The 20,994-nt window shown below is 40.1% G+C and overlaps 1 protein-coding gene across 1 annotated transcript; it reads right to left on the reverse strand.

Moving 5' to 3' along the window:
* Positions 1 to 2,521: 2,521 nt before the first annotated feature.
* On the reverse strand, positions 2,522 to 14,469 carry ap1m1 (adaptor related protein complex 1 subunit mu 1). The gene is made up of 12 exons (XM_014007433.1): positions 14,273 to 14,469; positions 13,025 to 13,181; positions 12,559 to 12,626; positions 12,347 to 12,477; positions 10,296 to 10,443; positions 9,973 to 10,099; positions 9,711 to 9,853; positions 9,329 to 9,400; positions 8,839 to 8,997; positions 8,579 to 8,704; positions 3,659 to 3,734; positions 2,522 to 3,266 (listed from the first exon to the last, which is right to left on the reverse strand). The coding sequence occupies exons 1-12, from the start codon at positions 14,312 to 14,314 to the stop codon at positions 3,244 to 3,246; spliced, it is 1,272 nt and encodes a 423-aa protein (XP_013862887.1). The 5' UTR covers positions 14,315 to 14,469; the 3' UTR covers positions 2,522 to 3,243.
* Positions 14,470 to 20,994: the final 6,525 nt, after the last annotated feature.

A 20,994-nucleotide genomic window follows, 5' to 3' on the forward strand; every position in this document is an offset into this window, starting at 1 on the left:
AGTGCATCCTAATTTTAACATAAATTAATTATTTTAATACAACAGTCATTTCTGGAGTTTTTTGGGGAGGTCACCTCCTAATAAATGTCATTATGTAAAATCTAACTTCATTTTAAATCAATAATTTTACTCTTAATACTCAAGTACAAAAAATAGACACTTTAAGACTTTTACTCAAGTAATATTCCTAAAGGAGACTAACTTTTACCAAAGTAATTTTTTGGTAAGATACTTGTACTTTTACTCAAGTATCACTTTGGGGTACTTTATACAACACTGCCCTAAAGCACTAATAGGGGAACTAATTTCCTAATTAGTGCTTTAGAGGTTTTGCTCATTTTAAAATTCATTAGTGGATTAGCACTTGCTAAATTTATAGGGCAAATTTAGAAGCAGTAACTGAGGTCTATAAATGTTATTGATCAATGTTAATGTTAACAGCTGATGGTTAAAGCTGTCACACATTTTGTTCATATGTGTGTCATTTATCCACCAGGTGACAATATATGAACTTAAATGCAGCTGTGGAATGTCAATAAGTCTTAAATGAGCTCATGTTGTCTATTAAAGAATGTTCATAGGTCAGCTGAGTTATTTTAGTGCATTAGAATTAACTTTTGCCAAATTTTTCAGTGCGTTAGTGCTTTAGAATTAGGCGACATAAATATTTGAGTTAGTGCTTTAGGGCTGGTGGAACTAATTTTTAGATTAGTGCTGCCCACCCGTTTATTCAAATTGAAAAGTACGCCTATTTAAACACATTTCAGGTGTTAAAACAAGTGTTTTTCTTGCATTTGTAATTAAATACTGAATATGAAAACTTGAACTACACATTTACCAATTACAACATTATTGGCTGATATAAAATATTAATAATTCTCAACAATAATAGTTTATTTCCTCTTTTAAAGGAAGAAATGACAGAATGATGTGAACCCTCTAAAAATGGCTACTTTAAATTATTATATCTTGGCAGCAGGGATAATGGTTTTGCCTGTGTCTGTGTGTTCCCATAACTATCCCATAAAACACCGGAGGGATTTTGATAAAGTTTCAGAAAGTAATCAATGAAAACGTCTGCAACCAACTGACCCAGTAACTTCAAATGGCTCAAGAACTAAATTGTCAGAAAACGTTGCGGTTCATATTAAAAAGTAAAGTACATATTTGTGTTAACTACTTGCGCGTACACTTGTGTTTTCCTGCAGCCAAGCCGTTTCTTAATTCTGAAACATGAGGTTTGCCGGGTCTTTCCTCCCCACTCTGCAGGTTCTGAATGTGCTTCACGAATGCACCCGTCTCATCATGAGCCAAACACTATATTAACTCAACCTGCCAAGTATCACAGAAACCGTGCCCCTGTGAGAGAGAGAGAGAAAAAAAAAGGCACAAGCTGGACCAGAATCAGGAGATGCTTTAACAATTATGCAACTAAAACAGCTGTAATCGTGCCAGACTGAGTAGGCCGTCCTCTTCTCTAGAGCTTTCTCAACCCCAGACAGTTTGAAAGCTTGATGCAGACAAGATAAAGCTAATCTGGTCTGAGTAGATGTTATTACTAGTCTCATACCCGTCATCGCAGCTAGATAGGGCTTGCGTTCTCAGGCAGAGGCAACATGCTCCCCACAAGTACTCATTTAGAGATTACGCAAATCAGTGAGGGCTACAAATAAATCCTGAAGCAAACAAATACTTCCAACTTCAATAAAACTTCCTTGAGGAATTATATTTTTCCTCAAACATGCTTTAGATAATTTATTGTTCTAAAAAAACAACTCAATTTGTAATTTTTTTGTTATCTCATGTTCTGATCTAAAACAAAAACCTGGAGGGATGAGTATGATGAAGATAACAATATATCTTTAGTGAATGCATGTATTTTAGTTACTCGCTTTATCCCGAGGGGCATCTCGAACACCGACACCTGGATAACATGCCGTTCTGTCTTTTAAAAGTGAATCACAACCCGTTTCCAAAATTGGCACACCTGCCACGCGAGCGTTCCAACAAAACCCAGGTGACTCTGAACGGAAGGAAAACAAAGCAGGAACTTCAGCGATAGAACCAAGTCCAACGAGTACCAGGAACAAATCTCGTACTTCTTGTGACCACGAACAAGACCTCATAAAACATAAGCACCTGCTCAGAGTGACTCATACGAATTAAAATGAAGCACAGCCCCCCATCCCCCCTCGGCAAACTTAATGACCTCATGCAAGGACCTCTGCAGTCTGGCTTGGCCTCGAACAATTACTGGTTTGTGCTGGGTCTTCCTTCCAACAGCATCTGTTGACCGCAGTCTATGTCACTTCCTTTCCAGTTCTACCGCTTGTTTACGGAGAGCTTGCACTTATTTCGACCGTTCTTTCCACCAGGATGACGTGGAACCAACCGTTCAGGGTCGACTACAACCACACACCTGAAAGAGGAGCTCGTCCTCATCCGGATTGCCGCCATTCTGCTGTCCTCAAGAAGGAATACAGTGACGCTGCAAAAAAAATGACGCGACTAAATCATGGAATAGTTTTCTCTAAATATACATTTAATGACTGAAAATAGCAGGGTTACAGACAGAGAAAGACAAAGCAGGTGTTGGGGTGATTTGTACGCAGCTCCGGCTGTCGGATACGTTTGAAAAAGCTGGACATGAAGAGAGTCAAACAAACCCTCCCACAAAAAGCATAACGACCATGGAAGGCAATGCTTTGGCATGTCTTGATGGCATCATATGGAGGTAATAATACAAAACAATGTTTTAATTTACAGTAATGTAACTGATAACACTGAATTTCATTCATGTAACAAATATATACAGATAATCAGCAAACGGGAATCGTGGCAGCTTCATACAAAAAACATGTACTGTAACTGAATGAGTATTGTTGACCTGTGTGCATGTGGTTACAGTAACTTTAAATGAGAAACGTAACATACTCATCCAAACTATCTGACCCGTGGTGACAGACTGTGGGCACCTCTGCAGTGTGAAAGTGGTTGTAAACGTCACTCCTGATCATTTCAGGAGCCACACGTTCCTTTTTCCTTTTCAAACTTTAACTTGCTGAAGCCTCCGTCTAACACTTGCATCGATCATGAACGAATAGAGCTTTAACACAGAAAAAAAAACAAAACGATAAAAGTAAATACTGACAGTCCTCTGCTCGCCTGACTGCCACCTGCCATTGACAGTGCATTAGTGGCCAGACTCCACCCCGCCTTGACGTCCACCTGCCGAGGCGCGGCCTACTGGGTCCGGAGCTGGTAATCTGGGGAGGAAATTGACAAGACTTAATCAAATGGACGAAGAAAACGAGGGAATCTGAGAGAAAATCTAGTGGAGGCGGCTGATGCTTTCCGCCCCGATCAAATGAAATGCGAAGGAAATGAGATAAGGACGTTTGGCAATTAGCCGCAACATTAGCCAAAAGAGCGACATGTGCAAACCTTGGTAATCTCTACATGATGATCGGGAAGCACGGAAAAGAGAAAACTTCACTTTCTCACATTTCACAGGACGTTGCCACACTGCCTCGCGTATCCCTTTTTCATAGAACTGCATCTGTTCAAGGTTAGTTCCCACCATGTTGTACTGCGTTTCCCAACTCTTGCCTAATACCTGCACATGTGGGCACAGCTAGTGGCTCAACTCTTGACCTACCTCCATTCTGGGTGATGTAGCGCACCCACGGCAGGGCCTGGTATCCACTCTTCTCGATGATCTTCAGGTAGCGCACCTGCCAGGGCACCATTAAAAAAAAAAAAAGCTGTTATAAAGATGTTTAAAGTAGACAGACTGTGTCAAGCTGCAAATCTGGGGCAAAAAGCATCGCTGTGATCAATGAGTCATTTGCTGACATGAATTAGTTTCAGATGGTAGTAAAGTATGTATCTGTCACATCATCTAAACTGCTGAAGCTGCACAGGGTCACAGGTGAAAAGCAGAATATCTCAGCGTGAACATTGAATGAGAAACAGGTTTAAGACGAACATACCTGCAGGAAATTTAGAGGCAAAAATATTTCGCAACTGAGCGCCGAAGAATAAATGCAAACTGACAAAGCAGCGGAAATAATTATATACGTACAATGCCTGCTTTTTTCCCGTTTTTTTTTTTTTTTTTTGTTAAGCCATAGATTGCTTCTATTAAAAAAATGCACAAAGGACAAGTGAAACACAAAACATTGATATTTTTATTTCCAGTAGGACAACTGCTAACCTGATTCTAATCTGAATCAGCAGGTTTATGTTGAGTGGAGTGCACCTTTAAGCTTGTGGTGAGCAGTAGGTTGTAGTAGTAGTGGTGTTGCTGATGAGGAAGCAGTAGTATGAGTCACACCGAGAAGAAGGAAGCAGCTACAGAGCAGCTTTCAAGGGACACACTGTTCATTTACATAACTGTAGGGGTTTTTTTTTAAGCTAAAAAAATTGCACATCAGCAAAATAAAGATATAACTTTCACAAGGCATCAACCGATATTTCAGCTGCCTGGCGTTGCCACAGAGCTCAATGTCGAGAACAGGCTCTAAAAATAATGTGCCATCGTAACAATCGTGAAACATGATTGCAGAACGTTTTTTCCAGATCGAGTGAGGAAATAAAACAGCAAAAGGAAACTTAATGATTTTGCAGTACTTTAGTTGACTTCTTGCTTGCAAAACAAGAAAGTTCTCACAGAATATTTTTTGGGTTATATTAAACGTCAGCAGTCGAAAACCCTGAATTCCAGAGTTTGATTCAAATTCTTCAAGTGGTTTTGAAGATTTTTTTGGTAACAGGATGGATAAACACAAGGCGATCTATAGGGAAAAAAAGGACAAAGTTGCAATTTTCTGTGTGAAAATGCCAACATAACCCCTGAACGGGGAAACGGCGCCGTGTTCCCGTACGAAAAGCAGCACAGGGCGCTGGAATTTCTTGATCCCGAAGCGACAGCGCTCTGGCAGTGTTCCTCTGCACCAGCTGCCTTGTTATTACCTTCCACTCCTCGGTGAGGTCACAGCGAGAGAGAGAGAGAGAGCGCCGTGGTCACCGAAGACATGACGACAAACACGCAGACGCGGGATCACCGAGTCTGCCGGCGCAGCACTTCTCCTCGCAACCCCGCAGCCAAACATGCAGTCGGCCTGACCGTGGGTACGCAGTCAGCAAAACGGCATGAAAGGACAGCCTCCCGCAAAATATCATTATGGCTTGTAAGATGAGAAGGGAAAAGGAGGATGTTTGTAGTATCTCCTTTGGTAAGTACAGACTGCATGTGTGGTCTGGATTTATCAGGCTGTGGACCAAAATCCAGCTGCCAGCTTGTTTGGCTTCTCTCACCTGCAGGGGCAACATTTGGAAATCAAACCTCTCAGCCAAGCGTGTGGGGTGTTACGCCGTTTTCTACTAAAGTTTATACGGTGGAGTTACGTGCATCACACACGCTTCACACGAGCGCTTCCCTACACTTAGTGGTGGAGTTAAGAGAAACTTTCTCATGCTTTGATATTTACATGCGTCTAATTAAACTTCACGGCCTCTTCTCACACGTAGCGAGCGACGTTGCTGCCTGCATTAAGGAGTCTGAGACCCAGTCTGCAGGAGCCCTATAATAAGGGAAAGGTCGCACGCTCGACACAAAAAAGTTTGATGGGAAATCGTCTCTGAGTTGGTGGGAGCATCATCACTTCTGACATGGGAAAAAAAAAAGCCCTGTTGGTCACCTAAACAGAGTCCTGGTCTCTCTTTTCTAAAAGTATCTTTTCAAAACATATTAAAAAAGCTAAACTATAAATTAAGCTTCCACCAGCTGGCAGAGCGAGCTGTGAGAAGTTTTGTTTTCTTAAATAAGTCGTTCAGCCTGAGTGGTCTTTTTCTGCCTGAGCAGTAAAATGAATTGAATTCAGATAAATTTGTCGACTTTGTTTGCTTTTTACAACTTGCTTCAAGAAAATAATGTTTAGAAGCTTATTATTCAAAAAGACAGGACTTTACACTTTTAATACAAAATAATGTTTAGTAATATAACACTTCCTGCTCATCTTCAACAGAATGTTTCAGTTACCACAGGTGCTAAAACTAAAGCAGAAAGCATTTGAAAAAAAAATTAGATTTAAGCAAATAGAGGAAATAAACTGCCTTTTTCTCATCACTGTGGCAGAAACACAAGGGTGTGTCCAGATTGTAGTGAACAGGAAACCCTTTAGTGTTTGAAGACAAGTCATCAAGGTTTGTAGAAAACCACAAAGAGGATCAATCACCAAAACACAGATGAGCATGTGAGAACTGCAGTGTATGACTTTGTTTTCTTAAAAGCACAAAATTAAATAAAAAGATCATTTTGATGCTGCATTAAAGTCAGGAGTGTGATATTTTGACTTTGTACCATTTTTATTTATATCCATATAATAAAAAAGTTTTAGATCACGATTCTGATATTTACATTAACTATGTTTTTTGGATTTTAAAAAGATGCCATATTTCAATACAGAAAATTGTTTTATCACAGTAATATGCAAAGACAGTAAAATCTGTCTTTATCCCTGCATTAACTGATGCACTTCCTCCTTTTTTAAATTCAAACAAATTTTGACAAATAAATAAAACGAACAAAAAGGCAATTTCTTTCAATTGCCAGATCAAAAAATGTAAAATCGTTTATGCTAGACCCCTAGTTTTCAATCATTATGCATCTCAGTTACTTTGGTTTGACCTTCATGTTTCCGAGTGGGCTGCGTCACGTCTGAACAACTTAATAAAGTTTTATTGAAGATGACAGGAAATGCTTGGAAGCAGGAAAATGTGTCCTCTTAGCTCTTTTAATGAGTCATCCAGAGACACTATTAAAGTTGAGACATAAATGTGAGTGTCAGCAGGGGATCTGCAGGTTTAATGAGAAGTCAGGAAAAAGAGGGAAAGTTTGATCGTTCAACAGCATTTTGACAATTATCTACAAAAAAATTATAAATTCTCGGGATAAGATAAAGGCCGAATATGGAATTGTATAAATACACGAAGGGAACTGCTTTATTTCTGGTAGAAATATGATATTTTAAATGAAGTTAACCTTGTTTCCACTCACCAGGACATGGGAAAACTTAATTTAGTGTTGCGGCGCTACACATATAATCACAGGACAACTGTGATTATACGGCAAACGTAACACGTGTGTCAGTCTGCGGTCAGCATAAGGGAAACATGAAATATAAACATTAGTTTCTCTCTCTTTCTGCTGCATGGAAATTACAATCAAACTCCAATTAATCTACCAACCTGGTACTAGGAGTGACATTTAATATCACTGTGATTAAGATAAAAAACGGAGGGCCAAGTTCAAGTTGATGAGCAGCTGCATTTTCTGGTTGTTGCAACAGCAGCATTTTACCACAGAGGGAGCTTAGCAGTGCTCCCATACTGCCCCCTCTGGACAAAACTCTAACTAAAGTGCTGGAAAAGAAAGACAGATGTGGCAATAAACCTAACATGTAGAATAATAATCAAAGCCTAAAACTGCCCTTTGTGAAAGCTGTTCAGTGTTTAAAAGTGAACATCCATGTGTCCCAACTTGTCTTTCCCTGACAGAGGTGGATAGAGTACCCAAAAGATGTACTCAGAGTAGCACTGCTTCAACATATTTTCACTCAAGTAAAAGTAGGTTAGCTGTCCAAGAAATTACTCAAGTAAAAGTAAGAAATATTTTGTAAAAAAGGCAAGTTGAGTAACCGATCATAACGTCTGATATATGTTCAAATGATGTCATCAGAATGAATAAAATGAGAAAGTTATGTGCAAATGCTGATGTTTTTAATTTAATTAAGAAAATTAATACAAACAAAAAACATAATTATAAAATAACATATTCCAGAAGAATAAACCCTTTCTGAAGACACTAGGTAGGTAGGTAAATAGCTAGCTAGCTAGTCCAAATGATGTCATCAGACTGACAAAAAAGTAGAAAGTCAGGTGCAAATTCTGGTGTTTTTAAAGACTAAAATGAAAAAAGTTAATACAAATTAAAAACCTATTTAAAAAATATCAAATTCCAGCAGAATTAACACTTTCCGAAGACTCTAGCTAGCTAGCTAGCTAGGTGGATAGAACATGGTAGTATTTCCAGTGACTATATCTACTGTTTACAATACATTCACTTGACATCCAAATGTCTCAGTAAATAGAAAATAATATTAGAAGAACAAAGCTTGTGTACAAACAAGAGGTTCAATATAAACTCTCTGTGTATTTCTGGTTAAAGCAAGTTTGTTTTTCATTCAGTGAATTTATTTACAGTAGTGTATTCTGAAATTTTACTCAAGAGTAGTGATATTTCATAATGATATTACTAAAGTAAAACGTATGGTGTGGTAAAACTACTCCTAAAAGTACATTTTTCCAAAAAGCAAATATGAGTAAATGTAGCTAGTCACTACCCACCTCTGCTTGTAAAGCATTTTGTAACTCTGTTAACAAAAGTGCTCGACAATATGTTATAATTAGGACTGACTGCCCAGATTTGGAAGATGTGTTCTGAACCTTTGTGTTTTGGTTTGACACGGTCTTTCAAGGATTAGTGTTTGACAGAAGTCATGAGAGTCAAACCTACCTGAATCCCTGAGGTGGTGAAATACGGGATCTCAAATTTGACACTGATTGGTGGCTTCCCCTCTTTATCCTCAGCCTCTACGCTCGGGAGGCCAAAGTGAGCTCGCATCAAATACTCCTTTCCCCCCTGTGTGACAAGTTGCAGCACATATTTTCAATTATATACTGACAAGCTAAGTTATAAATTATAGAAACAACAATTCGAAACAAAGTCATTTGTATTTATCATGGTGAAACTCTTGAATTGGGTTTTGTGCTTACAGGAAAAGACTTGATTGACCAGACGATTTCGCTGTTCTCAGGCACCCACTTCACGCTGCCCACTGTGGTCTTGAATTTGGGTGAGTCAGCATCCGTTGGCACAGGAATGTGAATCTCCACGTTGTTGGCTGTGGAGCGCCTCTTGAACTGGCTCTTTGCCTACGAAACCAAAAAAACAGGCAAGACAAGTTCAGCACGATGTGCAGCCTTAACCAGGTATTGAACTGGGACTTTAATTGTTGTTTTACATAAGCACCATTTAGTCAGGACTGTCATTCTTGACAGGAAGACACATGGCAAATTAAGGCTCAGACTCAAAGCGGTACTTTTGCTATGCAAGTGAACGCACTTTAAAACTAGTCTGAACTGCACTATGGCCAAATCTTTTGTTGGTTTTGTTTCTTTTCAAGAATCCTGGATCTAAAGTGCAACAACCGTTTAACTCCAGAGAACGACACCGCTAATCCACCGACTGAAAAAAGCAACAAACCTTAATCATGTACTCGATCCGACTGTGAGAGTGCTTCTCAATAACAGACTCGATCCAGATCAAGGGCTTCACCTGTCAAAAAAATAAGACATTGAGTTCCCTAAAAGTTAAGATTTTTTTTTTTCAATCCCATCATTTGTGAAGTTTAAACGTGTCACAGTCACCACCTAGTGGACAGATCCTGGTACTACATCAAAATGATTTATTTTCACTGCTACCAATAAGAAACAAACCTTTATTTATTCCAACTACATTAGTAGTCTGTCATAAATACTTGTTACTTTGTGGTCTGTTTATATTAATAAGATATTTGAGTAAAAGGCTCATTTAGATTCACTTGTTTGGTCTTGAACTACACTGAGGGTTCAGACATATTACCCACATGAGTGTTCAGGCGGTAAGACATCAGCTCAAACTCTCCGTCTGGAGGAATGAAGGAGATGGTACGGTCGTTCTCGAAGCGAGACAGGCGTACACATTGATGAAACTTAACATCCTCCAGCTCAACTGATTTACTCTTCCCTCCTGCAATGAAAACATAGGAGCAAATATAAGCATGTGGATTATTTACAGCACAACATTGTTTTGAATGCTTATCGACAAGTAAATGACTGCAAGTCGTGCTATAATGAAACAGAACTTACGTCCAGTGTTTTCAAACAGAACCTTGTCATTTAGACCCAAACGCAACTCTGGCATCCCAGACAGGAAAACACGCATCTTAATGGAGCCAACAATCTCACTGCGCAGGACATTCCCATTGGCACTAACCTGAAGGATAAGCAGATTCAAAAAGTCAGGGGGTCAGACAAAATTACTTAAAGGAGGTGTTAAAAAAAATCCCTTGAACAATAAAACAAGATGAGCCAGCCTGACACTCAGTGTTGTGACACACACATAGAGGAAATACAGTTTGGTTACTGGCATTCCTTGTGCAACACAGGCCTTTTAAACAAAGAGCTCGTACCAGGAGGTTGACTGACTCAATGACATCCAGGAAAACCTCATTCTTCCTGTACTTGATGCCCTCCGACCTCCAGGAGACGGCATTGGTGACGGTGGCAGGGGGCCGTGGGGCGCCGGTGTCCAGCTTGTGCCCCTCCTGGGTTATGTACCTGAGCGGTGGGGAATGCAAAAGCAAAGGTAACACAGAGAAAAGAGAAAATTAACGGTCTGCAGCAGGGCTTCCCCGGAAGGAAACAACGAACAGAGACTCCTGTGGTTACAAGAGAGGATTAACTGATTTAATTTACTGAACTTAAAGAACTCAGTGGGGAGGGGTCTCCAAAGTTAACACACTAAACATTTGCTTCAACCACATCATTTACAGCTCATAAAGTTAGACAATGAATACTATATGCTTTGAAGACAGAAATTACATGAAAATATCACAGCAAGGGCAAAAAGTCAGACTAGTTAGAGGTGTTTACATTTTAGTGACATCTAGTGGTGAATTTGCTCATGTGCAATTAACATTATTTCCAACTATGGTCTCTTCTGATGTTACATCGCTCTTTACGTGCGTTCCTGTTGATAAGGCAGTGGATGTGGTCTGTGCAAGATTAAAATCAGACACCACTCTCAGCAGCAGAACCACACTTTCCACAGAACAAGTGTGCCAACTCCTCAAACTGTGCCTGGAGTCAACCTACTTCACGTACGTGGGGGCAATATTATAGGCAGAAACATGGGTGTGCCATGGGATCCCCAGTTTCTCCTATTGTTGCAAACCTGTACATGGAGGAAGTGGAAAAGAGAGCCTTGATGTCCTTTTCAGGGGTGCCTCCGAGCCATTGGTTCAGATATGTTGACGACACCTGGGTTAAAATTAAAGCCCAGGAAGTCCAACATTTCACTGATCACATCAACTCTGTGGATGAATATATAAAGTTCACACGAGAGGATGTAAAAAATGGCAGGTTGGCGTTCCTAGATTGCGATGTCTCAGTTTTGGATGGAGGACGGTTGGAAACTGGCGTGTATCGTAAGCCCACCCACACAGACCAATATTTGCGTTTTGACTCCCACCACCCACTGGAACACAAGTTAGGAGTGATCAGGACTCTGTACCACAGAGCAGACAGTGTCCCTACAAACCCAGGAGCCAGGCAGAAAGAGAAATCACACACACGACAGGCCCTGGAGCAGTGTGGTTATCCTGACTGGGCTTTCCTGAAAGCAGACAGGAAACACAGACAGGATTCCATGCAACCTTCAGGTGAAAATGAAGACCCCAAACCCAGACCCAAACCAGTGGTTATTCCGTATGTTGCGGGTGTTTCGGAGAAACTGAGACGTTTATTTTCTAAACATGATGTCCCAGTGGCTTTCAAACCCCAAAACACATTACGGCAAAGGCTGGTTCACCCCAAAGATCCGGTGCCCCGGCACAAACAGAGCAATGTTGTATATGCTGTTAAGTGCCAGGAGGACTGCGACCAGTTATACATCGGGGAAACAAAGCAACCACTGTTCAAAAGAATGTCCCAACACAGACGAGCTACATCTAATGGCCAGAACTCTGCAGTTTTCACTCATTTACAGGCCAGCGGTCACTCTTTCAGAGATGAGGATGTTCTCAATCTTGATAGAGAGGAACCTTGGTTTGAGAGAGGAGTAAAAGAAGCCATTTTTGTGAAGAAAGACCGTCCATCATTAAACGGAGGTGGAGGCCTCCGTTTTCAGTTGTCCCCCTCCTACAGTGCTGCTATTGCCAGTATCACTCCACCCCCTGTTAACAATAGGTGTTAATTAGGTGTCAACGATAGCCATGTGATGTGAGCATCAGTCACATGGAGGCAGTGCTTAAAAGCCTGAATTTTGCCTGAAACTCTCAGACTGAAGAAGTCTCTTGGAGAGACGAAACATTTCATTAGAGAAGAACCCGTCCAGAGGACCTATACAATTTTTTTTCTTTTTGATTTTTTACCTGGATTACTGAGATGCATCAGGATAATTTCCAACTGCCTTCATGTGTTGATAAAACACAATAAAATTGTTTAAAAATAGAAGACTTACTCTTGCAGAATCTTGCTATCAGTGGTTTGAGGGTAACCAAAGTCCATCAGCTCATCCATCAGCTCGTATATGATGACAAAGTTATCTCTAATGCTTTCTTCCTCCAGCTCTTTGAAATACTCTGAAAACACCTGAAGAACACAAAGGCAGCTTCACAATCCTGTTAGTGTAAATAAATGGCTTAGTAAAGAACTATCCTTTTTTTTCCCTACCTGCACAATTTTGTACAAGAAGGAGAAAACGAGTGAAACACTGGCATTTTTCTTGGATGTTGCAACCACTGATGTGATTGGAGTTAAGAATTTTAGCTACAAAAGAGGAAAAATGATCCAGAAATAAAATGGTGAAATATCGTGTTAATGTGTTTGTTTATAGGATTTTTCATGGTTTGGCTCAAACACCAACTTATCAAACATAATCAGCATTTGTCTACTAAAACCTAGGGACACCTTGGTAGGGACTAACCTCTGTCAGTGTGCCCCAGGGCAGCTGTGGTTAGAGCTTCCCACCATCAGTGTGTGAATGTGTGTGTGTGCATGGGTGAATGTCTGAAGTGTAAAGCGCCTTGGAGTCCAAGTTGACTTGATAAGGCGCTATACAAGTTCAAGCCATTATGAAATACCACAAAGGAAAGTATAAATAATAAGCCGAGGCATGAACACAACACAGTAAGGATACAGTAAAGATTATTGTGTTTGATCCACATAAAGCGGACTCCCCCGTGAGCCAGGATTGGCGAGAGCGTCCCCTCCTCCTCTTTGTCCATCAGAAGGGTCATGAAGTGCTCAATCTCGGACATGTCCACATCTCCTCGATAATTTCGACACACCAGGACCTAAAAAGAGACACTGTTGTTTAAAGTGCAATAACAGTTTTTTTTTTGTGTGTGTGTGTGTGTGTGTTTTTGCACCAATGTTTTTGTTTTCATATTTGCATAGGTTTTATGTATTTTGAAGTCACTTTTTATTTTTAACACATTTTGTTTTGTTTTCAGTCCGTTCCTTTGCTGCTGCAACCAGAACTATTCCGTCACTGATGGACTAATAACAGTTTTATCTATTTTATTATACTCTAAATCTGGTCTAATCTTTTCCTTGGAATAATTACAGAGTTAATTAGACTGTGTGCAGAAAGTACTTGTAAAATTGAAAGAATATGTTTATGCTGAATTTTTAGATTTTGTCTAAAGGCTCTTGCAAGTATTTGTAAAACAACTTTTTGATATTAAAAATGTATAGTCTTGCATCAGCTTCATTTTTATTTGGAACTATGAATACTTTTAATCCATATGGCATTATGCTGTCATGTGGCAAATCACCACAAAGTACCTCTACAATACATTTCAGCTGTTTTATTATTTGAATGTACTTTAAAGTAAAACGGTATAGCTTGTTTATTCATATGGTATATAAGCATCTGTGCAGAAAACTTGAATGTACTTCGGTAATCTGCTACAATGTAAAAGTCCTGTAAGAAAAACTAAATATATTTATATTTGGCAGGCAACTTTTGTGCCGACTTCGACAAATGATGATAGTGGTTTAAGAAACGGTTAAACCAAGACGGCAAAAACAACCTAATTACTGCTTTATAAGTGCTAACTTTGACGTTGTAAATTTCCTATGGCGATTTGTAATGACTTTACTCTCTCCGGCTAACAGCTGGTCACCTGATTGTTAGTCAGCTGGAATTTTCTTTTGAAGCTCTGCATTTGCAGTTGTAAACACCATTTTAATACAAACCCCTTGTTTATGTGTAGATTTTGACTTGTGCTAAAAATCAAAGTCTCAATAGAGCAAAAAAAAAAAAACAAAAAACTGCAGTATATTCTGTGCAAGCTGCCACATCCTAATCTGTCAACGAAAAATCCGTAGCAGGATGCGGCTAGGCTAACGCTAGCTTAGCAGCGACGTTGCGTTATCTTACCTTTCCTTTTAAATCCAAGACATACACAGCGCTTGCAGACATCTTGGACCGCTTAGCACGAGCTTATATTAGCTCGCTGTATGAGAACCTCACGGATAATATTTTCTGATCAAAGGTTTGCAGGATACATAAAATATGAGACTTTCCATTCATAATACTGAGAAGAAAACCATCGTTTCCTCTGTACAGCTAACGAGCGCCTCCTCTCGAGCCGGGGGACTATCTACAAGAGAACGCAAGTAAAATATAGGTTCTTTTGTTGTTTCGTTTGTATTGTGTCTTTAAATTTAGGTGGTAAGTGTTCATACTACATAGTCATGTCAATATGACATAAGCATGCTCGTTCTTGAATTATTTGACTTTTAGGGAAAAAAACACACAAACATGACAAACAACAAACTTTTAGTGCTTTAAATTTGTGTTAAAATTTGTTGTATTATTGAAAGAGGTTTTTCGCTCTTCTTATATGGAGAATAACTGTTTGGCTTAACATAACGCTGCCTGCGGTGGTGACTGAGTGAATTATTCAGTGAATTGTGGTGCCATCACTGTGGATAGAAAAGTATTTTATCATGATGTCATCTTATCTGATGTTTGCTGAAGTGGAACACTATCCTGGCCAGACAACTGTACATTATAACTTTCACTTTTACAACATTTAGCTGCAGTTTGAATTATTTATTTATGAAACTCCAGAAAAAAAAGATGTGTTGGCCTTACTGTCCAAACTCCCATCTGTTAACCCAAAGCAATTATCTCCTTCAGACCCGGCTGCTCAGCGTTTGGCTCCTGCTGCAGTTTTTCACAGACATGTTTGTACAGAAACCTTGGATCTGAAAAAGATTGACGAGGTTTGCTTGGACAAATATGTGTTTTCTTGGTGAGTCAGTGTATTACACAGGTGTTATATTATTGCTCACACATGTAAGCACTTTCACAGCACACTGGAATGTTATCATGATTGACCCCTGACTGTTTCTGTGGATAAAGCTGAATATTCGGAGCCACCGCTGACATTTAAACCCCAACATTAGCTGTTTGTCTTCCTCGTGGAGGCGATCGTATAAAGTCTAGCTGGGTCCACCATTCCCATTGCTTTGTGATTTATACTTAGCAGAACTTTGACTCTACTCCCAAGGCGATGCTGTGGCGTTTGGGGGAGTTTTTACCATAGAAGGCGAAGAGGAGTTTAGCTCGGTTTCCTGTGGGAGGGTTCTGATTTCTCTCACTCTTCTGATTCACTCTGTCTCTATTTGCCCCCCGCCCCTCTCGTCTCCCTTTCTTCCTCTCCTTGTTACACCCTCATGCATGCCCTGTTCTCAAACCTGAATGAGTTTCACCCAGTACAAACTCTTGCTTAACAAAAAGGGGCCTTGCATTCTTCGAAGGATTGCATATCACAGAGTCTTTCATGCCAGAGTTTTAAACATAAGCATTTTATGATGAACAGTTTGGATCAAATTGTAAGCTCTTGTGAGATATGTAAGTGCTAACAGTATATTAGAGAAAGAAAAAAATTGCGTAGGTCTTCTGGACGGGTTCTTCTCTAATGAAACGTTTCGTCTCTCRTCCAAGAGACTTCTTCAGTCTGAGAGTTTCAGGCAAAATTCAGGCTTTTAAGCCCTGCCTCCATGTGACTGATACTGACATCACATGTCTATCGTTGACACCTAATTAACACTTATTGTTAACAGGGGGTGGAGTGATACTGGCAATGGCCGCGCTGAAGGAGGGGGACAACTGAAAACGGAGGCCTCCACCTCTGTTTAATGATGGACGGTCTTTCTTCACAAAATGGCTTCTTTACTCCTCTCTCAAACCAACGTCCCTCTCTATCAAGAATGAGAACATCCTCATCTCTGAAAGAGTGACCGCTGGCCTGTAAATGAGTGAAAACTGCAGAGTTCTGGCCATTAGACGTAGCTCGTCTGTGTTGGGACATTCTTTTGGACAGTGGCTGCTTTGTTTCCCCGATGTATAACTGGTCGCAGTCCTCCTGGCACTTCACAGCATATACAACATTGCTCTGTTTGTGCCGGGGCACCGGATCTTTGGGGTGAACCAGCCTTTGCCGTAATGTGTTTTGGGGTTTGAAAGCCACTGGGACATCATGTTTAGAAAATAAACGTCTCAGTTTCTCCGAAACACCCACAACATACGGGTCTCAGTTTCGGAGAAACTGAGACGTTTATTTTCTAAACATGATGTCCCAGTGGCTTTCAAACCCCAAAACACATTACGGCAAAGGCTGGTTCACCCCAAAGATCCGGTGCCCCAGCACAAACAGAGCAATGTTGTATATGCTGTTAAGTGCCAGGAGGACTGCGACCAGTTATACATCGGGGAAACAAAGCAACCACTGTTCAAATGAATGTCCCAACACAGACGAGCTACGTCTAATGGCCAGAACTCTGCAGTTTTCACTCATTTACAGGCCAGCGGTCACTCTTTCAGAGATGAGGATGTTCTCATTCTTGATAGAGAGGAACGTTGGTTTGAGAGAGGAGTAAAAGAAGCCATTTTTGTGAAGAAAGACCGTCCATCATTAAACAGAGGTGGAGGCCTCCGTTTTCAGRTGTCCCCCTSCTACAGCGTGGCCATTGCCAGTATCACTCCACCCCCTGTTAACAATAAGTGTTAATTAGGTGTCAACGATAGCCATGTGATGTGAGTATCAGTCACACGGAGGCAGTGCTTAAAAGCCTGAATTTTGACTGAAGAAGTCTCTTGGAGGAGAGACGAAACGTTTCATTAGAGAAGAACACGTCCAGAAGACCTACACAATTTTTTCTTTTTGATTTTTTACCTGGATTACTGAGATGCATCAAGACAGTATATTAGAGATAACTAACTACCACACTAACATCTGTAAAACTGACTGACTTATAGCCATTTTTGTAAGCAGAGGGAACTGTCTTGAATTGAATTGACATCATATGTTAATCAGTTGTACATGTAGATCCATTGATTTTTTTTCACTGATTTCAATGCAATCTGTCCTGTGGTTCATGAGATATTTTGCTAACAGAGTGGATTAACGTAACTAGTTATTGCTAATGTTTCACGTAAAAGTTTTGTACTCTGTCTACTATTATGTAACGGGGATGATATTCAGCTACTACCATACCAATTTAAGTCAAATCAGTTCTAGATGGATAACCAATAATTACTTTCTAATCTGTACAGTGGTTCTTGTGATATTTTGCTAACAAACAGGCCTAAATGACTCCAATAGTCAAAATCGTATCACGCAGAAAGCAGACAAACAAAAATGTCACACAGTCACCAATAGTATCAATCACTGTCAAGCTTTTAATGCCTTTCCTTCCAGAAATTTCAGACAAAAACAAGCTTCTGCTGAAGCAAGTTCTCATTTTTCAGCCGGCTCTTTAAAAGGGAAAAGAAGATTTGTGTGTCTGGAATATCCTGCAGCTCAATTTGAAAGGTTTCCACAGGGAGACTTCTGGGAAATTAAAGACAGGTACAGAGATGTTTTCAGGAGTTTGTGTGACATGGTTCAAATACTTCTTTAAGTATCTGTTGATTTATGAGGTGACCAAACAAATGTCCTCCGTCCCACTAAACTAAAAGACTACAAGTCCTTCTAACTTTCTGAGGTTGCATTTTCTAGATAAATGAAATGTTTTTTTTTTAATGTACGTTTAGTTTTCAGAGTTGGAAACTTGTCTGAACCCATTAAAGGTGTACAATTTTTCATTTTCTTCATTTTAAAAATGACAAGGAAGATAAATATGCCAACAATAAACAACAACAACAAAAACAGATGCATTTGCTAAATTTTCCTTTTAAAAAAACAGCTTGAGAATTCACTTCGCTGTTCTCTGGGTTTCCTTGTGTTCTTTATTTTTAGCCTGGACAGCTGGCACAGAGGCGCTGAAGGCAAACAGACAAGTTCACCAGACCTGATGTCACCAACGAAAACAAACAAACATAAAAACGGGCTCTGACTGTACACCCAGATCAATCCTGCGTATGAAATGAAAATATAATACATGGTTTCTGTTGCTTGCTTTTCACCTCATTTGTGTTTTTTAAATCTCAATTTCCAACACAAAGATTCAAACTCTCATCTCAACTATCTCATACTTGTAAATACGACGTTCCTGGAGTCCTGGAATCAAGTCCTTGATATCTGTGAAGGTTTGCTGTTGTTGTTTACCTCACAAATCTCAGGAAAAGCTAAACCCAAATAAGTCTGTGAACCCAGCAGTAATTAGGATTTTAATTTCAGCGGCCATGTGGTTTGTGTCTGCAGCTCCTCCTGCCTGCTGTAGATCACACACACACAGACAGCTTCTCTTTGGCTGGATTATTTTCCATCCAGCCTTTTCTCTTTCAGCACTAGAATGAAAACTATGTCCTTTCTAACCAACTCTGGTATTAACATCAATTTGAACATTCCTAAGTAAGAGCACAGACATATATTGAACAGAAAAAAAAATCAGTGAGAACTCAGTGATGACTGAATTCTGGATATTTTTCTACCTTCTTCTCGGCTATTCTTTCCCAAACAAGGACATTTGCTTAAACACAACCAAGTTGTTTCTCTAAGGAGCCTTTGAGAGGTGACGTTTAGATTAGGAGAGGAGGAGAGGGGGGCAGCAGAGGAGTCAAGACGGGGAGTGGCAGAAGGTGTGAACGGGTGAGGAAAGGGCCGTCACTGGGGACCAGAGTTGCCTCCAAAGCCTCCAGTCAAGTTGAAATCCCACAGACGCTCACTTTGCATCCTCCCCTTTGCCCAGCAGCCTCCTCTCCTCCTCTCTGCATCAGCTCCTCACGCTCCCACCATCAACCTTTCAAGGGCTCCTCCGAGGCGTCTTCCCCCGAAGCAAATAAAAGCCCATTTTTGTCCACCCGAGGCCCGCAGGAACACTGAGCGCCAGCAGCCACCATGGAGGCCATCAAGAAGAAAATGCAGATGCTGAAGTTGGACAAGGAGAACGCCATCGACAGGGCGGAGCAGTCAGAGACCGACAAGAAGGCAGCGGAGGACAAATGCAAACAGGTGAGATGCTCACAACATGCACTCCTCTCAAACTTTAATCAGCTAAATTAAAATGCATTGCAGGAAGGAGAGTTTTCTTATTATTACATGTAAAATAGATCAACTTTACATCACTGCAAAAACTGGGTAATTTCACATTTTTTGTCTAAATATTTGACTTTTTTTTACAAATAATAAAAAGAATAAACATTACAGACTGAAGCTATATAGAAATTATGAGATCAGGTTTACGAGTTCTTTTATTTTCCAACAATTATTCAGTGTTTTTAAGATTTTAAGGTCTTTTGATGACCTAAATATGGCATAATATTCTCAGAATATTTAGGTATCATGATATAGATCTGCATTTTTTTTTATTTAGGTAATTATTTTGTTAGAAACAGAGTGTGTAAATTCAACAGGTGAGCTGAAAATATAAGTGTTTAAATTAACGTACGTCTTGATTTGGTCTAAAATTCAGAAAATAGCTTAAATGTTTGGGGTCAACAAAAAGCATCAAGTGTTTTTTTTTTTTCAGTGAGCAGCTGGTTCTGAGAGAAGAAAGTGAAGTGGCATCATGACCACTGAATCCTCAGTGGTTTAAAAGAATGATCTGAAGCTAAATGAGTGCAACTGTAAGAAACCAAACACCCCAGTTCTCTTTTTTAGCCCGAGTCGCTCAGCATCCTGATCTGAGCTGAGGTCTGGAAAGAAAACGCAGCCGATCCCAGGAGTCCATATTTGGTGCTGCTCCGCTCGAGCCTCTGTGAGCTCCACATTTCCAGGCCTAACTTAATGACTGTGTACTTATCCCATTCGATACAAACAAAGTAAGATCTGGGGATCTGAGGTTTCCAAACAGACAGGGTTTTGACTGCACAGCTTGGAGGTGGTATCAGCGTGACGGCTGGGGGCTGAAGAGGCTCACACAAAGCCAGGATCTCCATCAAAGCAAGTGGAAAGAATCCTCCCTCTGGCGCTCTAATCGTGTCCACACGGGAGCTCAAGAGGTGACACTTGTCACTGGCGCTGCGCATATGGACCCTCATCGTGTGCCGCGCATCAGTGAGAAGTCAGCATGAAATCCTAGAAGCTCATGCGCAGCTCCTCAGTTCGTTAACATAGCCGAGATACAAGCGGAGCAAAGAGGCCCTTTCTTTGCTATTCTTGGCAAGATGAGCAGAACGCCAGAGTGCAGTCGGCCTGACAGGAAACACTGAAAATATACAAAGACTAAAGTGCAATATCTGCGTCTTATTACGCAGAACGCCAGGCTTTGACAGTAATTAGAGGAGTGGGTAACCCAAATTGCAGAAGAATTTAGAAAATTCAGGGGATGTGCATGTTTTCGGAGAGAATGCCCCAGTTTGGCCTGATAAACCACAGACAATATGGTGAATGGTTCCCATTCATCATTAAACTGTTGACAGCATGATAAATCACAGAGAGCAGTTGTAAAAATTTGTTTTTTAGCCATGAAATAATGCCACATATTGTAGTGACGTTCTTGTTTTGTTGAAGGATGAGTTTTAATGAAGCCTATACTTTTTATTTGTAGTCTTAACATGATTTCTGCTAAACTTTTAACTGGAAGCATCAAAGATTTTAATTTTTTTCTGGATATTTTAGAAATCAAACTAAAAAGTACATACATTTTAATGAAAATAACAATTTTCGGAATTTTTTTACTTTTCATTTTTTTTGTTATTGTCATGAC

The sequence above is a fragment of the Austrofundulus limnaeus genome, unplaced genomic scaffold, assembly GCF_001266775.1.
Source record: "Austrofundulus limnaeus strain Quisiro unplaced genomic scaffold, Austrofundulus_limnaeus-1.0 Scaffold42, whole genome shotgun sequence".
Lineage (NCBI taxonomy): Eukaryota > Metazoa > Chordata > Actinopteri > Cyprinodontiformes > Rivulidae > Austrofundulus > Austrofundulus limnaeus.